The sequence below is a fragment of the Vulpes lagopus genome, chromosome 4 (genome assembly GCF_018345385.1).
Source record: "Vulpes lagopus strain Blue_001 chromosome 4, ASM1834538v1, whole genome shotgun sequence".
NCBI classification, from domain to species: domain Eukaryota; kingdom Metazoa; phylum Chordata; class Mammalia; order Carnivora; family Canidae; genus Vulpes; species Vulpes lagopus.
Window position 1 is genome coordinate 49,518,071 of NC_054827.1, and position 9,957 is coordinate 49,528,027.

The window sequence follows — 9,957 nt, forward strand, 5'->3', positions numbered from 1 at the left end:
TGGAGAGGCTTCCAACCCGAGGTGAATGTTGAGGGAAGCAGAACATGGTTTAAAGGGAGTGCCCGAGTGAAATAAGTCAATCGGAAAAGGACAAACATTATATGGTCTCATTCATTTGGGGAATATAAAAATTAGCAGAAGGGAATAAAGGGAAAGGAGAGAAAAATGAGTGAAAATATCAGGGAGGTGACAAAGCATGAGAGACACCTAACTCTGGGAAATGAACAAGGGGTAGTGGAAGGGTAGGTGGGCGGGGGGTTGGGGTGACTGGGTGATAGGCACTGAGGTGGGCACTTGGCGGGATGAGCACTGGGTGTTATGCTATATGTTGGCAAACTGAACTCCAATAAAAGAATTTTTAAAAGAATAAATAAAGGGAGCACCCTTTAGAGTCAGATCTTGGTTTGCAATCTGCCTCCTACTCAAGTCCTATCCCTCAAGTTCATTGTCTGTAGAATGAATAGAATAGAAATATATAGAAATAACCATAACCACACATAAGACCATCATGACAAGTAAACAGGATGGCATATGCAGTGCCTGGTACGAGGAACATCAGCTACCCTCTCCTTCCCCTCCCCTGTGGATTTCTGAAATAATTTTTTTTTTTACTAACTTAAATGGGAATTCTTACAGCAGTTTTAAAAAAAACCCAGTTCCTACACATTATATAGTCGTTGGCACATATGTATCATGTTGCAGCACCATAATTTGCAAAGAAAAAGGAAGTAGTAATTTTAAGAGAAAAGTACCAGCTCACTTGCACTGCCTTCTAAAACCTTTAGCTTTACAGTCTACAGAGACTATTTGCTCTAGGGGAGCAGAATCTGAAATAAAGGAAAACTCTTCATGGGAAAAATGGCTCCCCCCCCCCCAAAAAAAAAGCCAAGAAAGAAAAGATAATGAGGGGAAATCTAGAGGTATATAAAGAGTTTATTTTACTTAACAAAGTAAAAGTCAGGCAAAATGAATAATCTGCCTCCAGAAATGGTTATTTAAAGGCTTTTTGTAAAGGGCTCCAGTTCCTAAAAAGACAGGAGTCACTGCATATGCCCACCCACTCCTCATTTATTTTTAAAATCTAGCTTATATGTTCCTTAGCAACAGAAGGAGCAGATGAGACCCCCCTACACACACGCACACGCACACCCTCTCCCAAAGTCCCCTTCTTCTTTCCTGTCAAGTGTCATTCTGCAAATTCCCATGTTCTCCAAAAGATATTTTTTACCTACCTGCAAGGCTCCTCTTCCCCCCCACCTCACACGACCCCCCTTACACAAGTGGCCAGGCTTCCCCCACCAACCGACCCCTTCACTCAGGCTCCATCCCCTGATGTACTCCCAACCTGTCTCCACAAACACCCACCCCACCAGTCGCTGTCCTCGGGTGCCCCCGGGAGTGAGGCGGCGTGGGCCTCACAGAGGGGCCAGGGCCCAACTCCAGCCAGAGCTGTACTTTCTTTACAGACTACCTGTTAACCCACCAGCAAAATGGTCAGGCCCAGCTACACCTGAATCCAGCAGGAACAGCTGCCATGCGAGTGGGGAGGCCACTCACCCTGACTCTAAAAAAGATAATAATAGTAATCAAACGGGTGACCCAGGACAAACATGAGCCAGATGGAATCACCTATGTCTTCGCTGTCTTTCCTCTGACTTTGGGACTCCCTGGCCTTGTTTGGCTGGGCACCCGTTTATGAGCTCAAAGATCAATTGTTTAGCCTTTGGGCAAAAAATAGGGCAGCAATCCTCAGATATTAATGTGCTTAAGCATTGCCTCAGGAGGCTGTTAAAGATTCCCACCCACGGACTGTTTGATTTTGTAAGTCTGGGGTGGCAGGCCTTTTTAACCAGCCCCCTGAGGTGATGCTGAAGCAGGTGGTTCCATGAATTGGAGATTGTAAAGCTTTATTTGAAAGGAAATGTTCACAAAGTGGGATCCACCTCGATGGATTGGAAGGCAGATGCCGTATTCTTAGTACTTTACAGAAAAATTCTGTGTCCATGTCTATGTTTGTGTGTGCACACGCTCACACATGCATGCGTGGGCGTGCAATCCAGAAAGCCATGCCCCACTCACACAGTGCCCAGGTCCAGGAGAGAGCCTCAGGGAATGACCCAAGAGGCACGCTGAAATGATTTCCCTTGCAAACTCTGGCCTCAGAGCCCTACCCACTGTCTCCAGGAGTCCAATGAGTACCAGTAACGCAGGAGAGTTTCTCAGCTCAGGAGCCCAGACCCACAATGTGCGTAATGTAATCAACCCCCCCCCCCAAACCCACAGCTCCCAAATTAGACTGGATGTGGTCCCTGTTCCCCTAAGGGCTGGGCAGGCCATCATCACTAGGAAGTAGAACTGCCTGTGTCCTAGCATACCTCCCTAGAGCTACCCCACTCTCCAGCACCTATTTTTAGAAACCAAAAAATATAAAGAGAAAGATTCATTTGATCCTGATCTATGTGAGTAACTAAAAGAGCAAGTCAAGTGGGAAACTCCCTCGGTGCACAGTGAACAAAATGCACGCAGGGGATGCGGGAGCCACAGCCTCACCAGCAAGACCGATTCCGAGTCATCAGAAGCCAACCAACACTTAGAGACACGGGGCCCATGCCCTAGTGACTGGGGCCTCGAGTCCAGGCAATGCCTACGGGGATCCCAAAGATTCACACACATGCCCCCATAAACACAACACACGCCCTCACAAACCCACACACCTCTGTCATCTGCTTTTGCTTACATAACAGCACATGGTGTGGCAGGCTTAATACTTTATATGGGTTTCTGGAAAGGACTGCCGGCTCAAAGGAGTCAGGTCACACTAATGTTTTTTACTGACCCCTTTTCAGGAAATGCTCAGAGCCCAGCAAGTGCAAATGTTTGTAATTCTATGCTTAGTTATTGCCTTGACTTTAAAACTAACCCAGCAGTAAGGGGAGAGTCTCTGAAACTCTCGGAACCTCTCAAAAGCTTTCTTCTTGCCTGAGGATGCGGGTGGGGAGGTGGAGCAGAGAACGTACTGAATCCTCATTTCTCACGTTTCCATACTGAAACACTTTGGGGTCATCTCTTATGATAACTTGGTGGCCCTTTATCCTACACTGTCCTTGTCTCTCAGTTGCATCCGTCCTCAGGGGCAAGCATGGTCCCATTGTGGCACTCACCCCGGACCGGCCTGCGGGTTCCCCGCCTCCTGGTGCTGGGCACCCCCCACCCTCCACTGGGGGGAGAGGGAGAGAGCACGGGTATGGGTAACCCCCTCCCCAGGTGGCCACGCACAGACTTCCCTGTGCATCGACCCTTCCCTGATGGGAGATTTCAGGGCAGGGCCAACTTCCCCAAGGATTTCTCGCCAGTGCCAGTGCGGTGCTGTCCCTTCCTGTCTGTAGGGCGATCTCCACTGATCTCAACTGCCGAGTTCGTGCCAAAGGTTCATCCAAGGAAATCCAGGAGGTAGGGGGAGTGGCCACAGATGACACCGGCTCAGGGACAACTTTGAGGACTTCTCTCGGGGAAACTGAGCCCCGCTCGGGTGCACACGCATGACGGTGGCTGCCGTGACCTCAGGGACCCAGTCCTCTGTCCTGTTCCAGAGGGAGACCGGGCGCTGGGAGGAGACGAGACTGCATGTCCCCGCCAGGGGGAGAGAGGAGAGGCACCCAGGAGCCGGGCGCCCCCAGGTCGGCGGGAGCGCGGGGGGGGGGGGGGGGCAGAGCTCTCCGCCCGGCGCCGCACCTGGGCAGCCGCGCCTACCTGTACGACACCTGCTTCCGGAAAGTTAAGTTCCGCAGCTTCTCCTCCAGCGCCTCGTCCTTCTCCTTCGGGCCGCCGGCCGCGGGCTCCTCCAGGGCGGCGGCCCCCAGCGCCGCCGCTGCCCCCGCGCCCCGCGGCTCCGCGCCGCCCTCGGCGCCCAGGCAGCAGCTCCCGCCGCCGCCGCCCGGCGCGCCCTTGTCCTCTCCCGCCGCGGAGCCGGGGTTCATGGCGACCGCTGCGGCGGCCGCGGACCGAGCCGAGGCGGCGGCGTCGCGGGGGCCGGGCCGCCTCTGCGGGGGAGCGAGCGGCTCCGCGCGCCGCTGGCAGGGGCGGCAAATGGCAGCCCCTTCCCGCAGCATCCATCCGCGGCTGCACCGCACCGGGGCATTGTGGGAAACTCCGTGCCTCCACGCCCCCTCCCCGACCAATCAGAGGCCGCCTCCCCGCCCCCCGCGGCCAACCCGCGCCCGCCCCGCCGCCCTCTCCCTGAATCGGGGGCGCGAGCCGGAGCTGCCCGCGGGCTCTGCCCCGGGGCGCGGGGCTGGGAGGGGAGGCCGGGGCGGGGGCGGGGGCGGGGGCGCCCCGGTCGGTGTCGGTGTCGGTGTCGGTGTCGGTGTCGGTGCACGGGAGGCTGCGGCCGCCCGCAGCTCGGGGGTGGGGGGTGGGGGGTGGGGGGGAGCGGTGCCGTGCGGACCCGGAGAGAAAGGGCGCCCAGTGAGCGGCGGGGGCAGGCAGGTCAAGCTTGAGCTGCCCCGGGCCGAGGGCTGGGGCCCCTTCCTCCGCGCATCCCCCAGCCGGCCCAGCGTCTGCCTCGCACCGCGCACCGCAGGCTGCTCCTAAGCAGCTGCTCCTTCCGTGGAAGAGGGTCGCGGGATGGGCAGCCCGGGGGGCTCCGCGGTTTAGCGCCGCTTCGGCCCAGGGCGTGATCCTGGGGTCTCGGGATCGAGTCCCGCGTCGGGCTCCCTGCATGGAGCCTGCTTGTCCCTCTGTCCGTGTCTCTGCCTCTCTCTCTCTCTCTCTCTCTCTCTGTGTGTCTCTCATGAATAAAATTAAAAAAAGAAAAAGAAAAAGAAAGCCCAGATAGCGGTTATTAAGCTTCCATTTTTATAAGACAAGTGCCACACGGAGCACCTGACACGCATCTCCACAGCACTCCTCAGACGTGAGTGGCTTCCTCCTTCGCTCCGGCTCGTGCAACTAGAAACTGGCAGAGGCAGGACCCGTACCCAGGCTGTCTGGCGGTAGGAGGTTGCCCCTCACCCCTGTGCCATGTGCCTCATCTTCAGAGGGGCCTGGGGGAGTGAGGTGCTTCAACAATAATGTTCCACGAGATCTACGAATATCTAGTGTATCCCTAAGACCACAGAAACATCATCCTACCTGAATTATTGGACAGCGTCCTAACTGCTCGCCATATCTTCTTCCATCAACTCTCTAGCTCAACCCCTCAGATACTTCTGATATGACATCCTCCATTTGAAACTCCTCCAATTATGTCATAGTCTCATTAGGGCAAAGTTCACGTAACCCCTGGACTGATTTTCAAGGCCACATTAGTGGGTGGTGTGCAGGCCCTGCCACCTCCCCTTCCCATTTTTCTGACAGCGCCACTCTGAATGGGACTATGTACAAGTGCCAGATGCTTTCTGCTCCCATCTTTGCACACCCGGGTCTGCTCCCTCCTAGTGATCTTCTTCCCATCCCTCGTATTCGCCTAGCTAACTACCATACTTCCATTGGATTTGAGTTGGCAGCCACTTCCTGCTAGAGGCTCCATTGATCTTCTGCACCATGATGGGTGTGCCTCCAACAGGTTCCCAATGTAGCATTATACCACATTTTGACCAGTGTAACTGTTGGCCACTTGTCTGTCTCTACCATATGTCTGTGGAGGCTATATATTGTGTATTACCATGTCTCCAGTAATGAGGATAACAATTATGCATATTTGTAGGCCATCATTAAATGTTTATTGACTTAGAAAAGAAAAACAAATGATTTTGAAGATACAGAGAGATGCTCAAATTCACTCCTTATAAAAGAAACTCAATTTTAAACTATAATAAGATGTCATTTTTAAAAAATAAACAGTTTGATCATAGACAGTATTGATGATGGATTAGGAAAACCAACACTTCCTCAAATTATTGGGGTAGTTTGATACAGTCTCCCTGATGGGAAATTTGCCAGTATCTATCAATACTTGGAATGCACAACCTAATTAACCCAGCAATTCCACTTCTAGGAATTTGTCCTCTGATGTTCTTGTAAGTGTACACCAAAAATTTAAGACTGAAACAACCTAAATGCATGTTAAAATGGAGAAATTACCTAAATTATTATTTGCCCAAACAATGGAATTTTCTGCAGCCTTGAGAGAAATAAGGCAAAGTGATGCATAATAATATAAACAATCTCAAATATGTTAACGAAGAAAGAAAAACAGAGTGGAATTCAAGAAACAAAACAGAGGACCATAGGGGAAATGAAGGAAAAATAAGATGAAATCAGAGAGAGGCAAATCAGAGGAGACTTCTAACTCTAGGAACAAGCTGAAGGCTGCTGGAGGGGAGATGGGCAGGGGGATGGGATAACTAGGCAATGGGCATTCAGGAGGGTACGTGATGTAATGTGCACGAGGCATTATAGGCAACTGATGAATCATTGAACTCTACAACTGAAACCAGTGATACACTATATGTTAACTAATTGAATTTAAATAAGTTAAAAAAAAGAAAAAGAAAAGAGAAACAAAGTTCAGAATATATGGTATACTATCCTTTACAGGAAAAAAGAGAATAGCTATATAGGATTTCGGGGAAAATACATGAGAAGGCAGTGACACTCAGAGTGGAATGGTCCTAGTAGAAGGTTGAGTTTTTTGTCTGATTAAATCAGTACATACCGACAGGAAACAGAATGCCTCCCAGGCTAACGGAAAAGCCAGCTAGACCAATCAGCTGTGTATTTGCATGTTAAAAGAGTGTATCCACAAAGATGGGCTGCTGAACAAAGGAAAATAGGGTTAAGAAAATGGTCATTGAACACACACCATTGAACTTAATAGAGAGAAAGAGAGAAGCCGTACACCCAAGAGGTACAAATCATTCCAGCATAAAACAAATGAAAATTCTTGTTGTAGATGGCCTTCTAAGAAGTTACTTAAAATAGCAATTATTCTTTTAGGCAAGGTATTTTCCTTTTTGTTTTTCAGTGGTCACTAGGCAACCTTGTAATTATTCATTCAACTTCTTGGTTACCTTGACTCTAAAGTAGAATCCTTGGAAATGGGTCAAAAGCATTCCAATCAGAGGAAAGGAAATTGTCATACAGGTTTAAAAATGCATCTTGTATGATTCTGAGTAAATACATAACCAAGAAAATAAGCTTCTCTGAGTTTGTTGAAACATCCTGCTTCTAATCCCAGACCTCACCTAGAAAATATCTCCATCCCTGGACCCAAAGCCATGCCCCATGAGGTGGGCTTCTTACTTCATATTTCTATAATTAAAACAGCTATCTTCGGGCAGCCCAGGTGGCTCAGCGGTTTAGCGCCTGCCTTTGGCCCAGGGCGTGATCCTGGAGACTCGGGATCGAGTCCCACGTCAGGCTTCTGCATGGAGCCTGCTTCTCCCTCTGCCTGTGTGTGTGTGTGTGTATTTATCATGTGTCATGGATAAATAAATAAAATCTTAAAAAAAAAACAAAAACAAAAAAACTTGGTATCATCCCTGTCCTAAATACCAAACTGGAGTCTCCAAATTCTAGCCTGTCCAAAAACATCTTTAAGCATGGAGTTTTAAAGAAAGAACAATTTCTTTCTTTCTTTCTTTCTTTCTTTCTTTCTTTCTTTCTTTCTTTCTTTCTTTCTTTCTTTCTTTCTTTTTGAGTTTAAAGAGATTGCAAGACCAGTAATAAAGAGAATAGTATAACCAACATTTTTAAAAATGTTTGTAGCAATTGATAATTTTCAGGAAATAACACAGAATTATGGTGGTTTTTTTTTTAAAGCAAGTAACACACATAAACCACACACACACACACACACACACACACACACACACACACACATTTAGGATCTTAGTTATGTATAGACCAAACTCAAGGTAATAAAGGTTTTGAACATACTGTCACCAAAGGGAAAAAACTGAGTTGAACTGATGTGTGTAGGCTTTTTTCCTTCCAATGTCTAGACTTGCTACTTGTGCTACCTGGAATACTCTACTTCAGAGGTTCTTAAACTTTCTCAGTTCACAGAACCCTTAGTGCCTCAGTAATTCATTTTCCTGGGAACTCCAAGCCAAAAGAAGAACCTAACATTTCTGTTGATTAGGTAGTTGGGTCCTAACAATTTAAGAAGCATTTATGTCTTCAAAACTTTAACAGGTGTTTGTTTTTATTTTTAAAGTGGAGTTGAGGGTCTAATTCTAAGTCCATGCCTTGCTTTTTTTGTTTAAGATTTTATTTATTTATTCATGAGAGACACACAGGCGGTGGGGGGGGGGGGGGGCGCAGAGACACAGGCAGAGGGAGAAGCAGGCTCCATGCAGGGAGTCCGACGTGGGATTCAATCCCGGGTCTCCAGGATCAGGCCCTGGGCTGAAGGCAATGCTAAACCGCTGAGCCACCCAGGCTGCCCCTAACAGGTGTTTTTTGTTTTTTATTTTTTAAATAGTGCATATGGTTTGAAAGGAAATCGTGATATTTGTATCTCATTCTTAAATAGCCAAAATTAAAAAAAAATTTTTTAAAAATAGCCAAAATTACTTGTCAATGGGACAGTAATGGGCATGGCACAACTTCTCAAACCTTGGAATCTTACTAGATTTCACCACTTTCATTTCCTGTACCTGGTTTTGCTTGTTATCAGAGCAAGCACTGAAAACCCAGCTTTGCCAAGATAATAATGTCATTGAAAGAAAGTAGTGTGGATCCTACTGAAGCTCTCAACTACCTTGAGCTAGTAGTTTGCATGGCATCTAACAGAAGCTATCACTGTGTTTCTCTTGGAAAATTAAAGCATCCTGCAATGCCCCTGTAAATTCATGGCAGAAACAGAGCACCTTCATGCACAGTTGGGAACTGTGGCTCTACCCCCAAATTTCTCCATGGTGTTTGTTTTCATGTGGGTTCCCTAAGAAAAACAGACCTTGATGTAAATCTCACAAGCCAAGGCTTTATGGCGAAATATAATCCCAGCAGTTGATGAAGGGAAAAGAGAGGAAGGTAGAAAAAGGGGGAAATTAAATTCAAGATGGTGAGTTATGGCATGACTGCAACCTCACAAATAAACATACCTGGTTGCTTGATCACCAGAACTTCTTCCAGACAGGATTTACATCGTCTTTGCAGCTGGGAACATTCTGTCTGCAGGAGCAAGACGAATTTCACTGCCACTTTATTCTTGTGCCTTATCTCTCACTGGCTGAAGTTTGTCCCTTCTGGAATTAACTCGCCCTCACTCCCTGGCTGTGTTACTGGATCATTATGACACCTGCTGGGGACCCCAGACCCCTGCCCCACAGCAAGACTCCTCAGCCCTTTCTGCAAGTGATGGGAGAAACTTCGAAGGACAGATACTGGTTGGGCCTGAACACCAAGCTGTTGAATCTCCTGCCAATATTACCTCGGTAGAGGCTGTGCCATAGTTCAGCCCTCCTCAGGGGGAGACTGAGAAAGCTGGCAGAGCAGGAGAGAAGGCAATGTCCATGTCAGTGGAGGGGGCTCTCTGTTGAGCAAAAGAATAAGCAAAGGGGTAGAAGGACAGCTGGGGCCAAGCCATTCTGGAGAGGTCCTCTAAACCGAGTCCAATGCATATACTCTGCTTCTTCTCACCATTCAGATCTTACTTTACATATCACCTTTTCAGAGAAGCTTCCCTAACACTCCCTAAAATGTCTTTCTCAGCCCTAGCTGACATATAACTTTATTTTCCTCGTGGCACTTCCCATTGTCTAAATTGTGTTGTCTATTTACTTTTGCCTTTCTTCTCTTATTAGAACATGAGCTCTATTTCAGCTCATGTGTTCAACAAAAGTGTGTGAAGCACATAGTAGCATGTAACAAATGTTTGCTGAATGAATGAATAAATATTATCCAACATTCATCTGCCTAGAAGGAAAATCAGAGAGCCAACCAGGAAGGTTCTGGGGTCGTAAATTTACCAGCAAATAAGGGAAGAAGGGATGTCCATGATGAATGTGTGTT

At 48.1% G+C, this 9,957-nt stretch overlaps 1 protein-coding gene across 1 annotated transcript in view; it reads right to left on the minus strand.

The window, feature by feature from the left end:
• DGKI (diacylglycerol kinase iota) overlaps positions 1-4,113 on the minus strand; it is a 427,088-nt gene extending 422,975 nt beyond the window's left edge. The window contains 2 exon segments of the mRNA XM_041753541.1: positions 3,751-4,032; positions 4,034-4,113. Coding sequence (XP_041609475.1) covers positions 3,751-4,032; positions 4,034-4,113 — 362 coding nt within the window.
• Between the last annotated feature and the right edge of the window lie 5,844 nt (positions 4,114-9,957).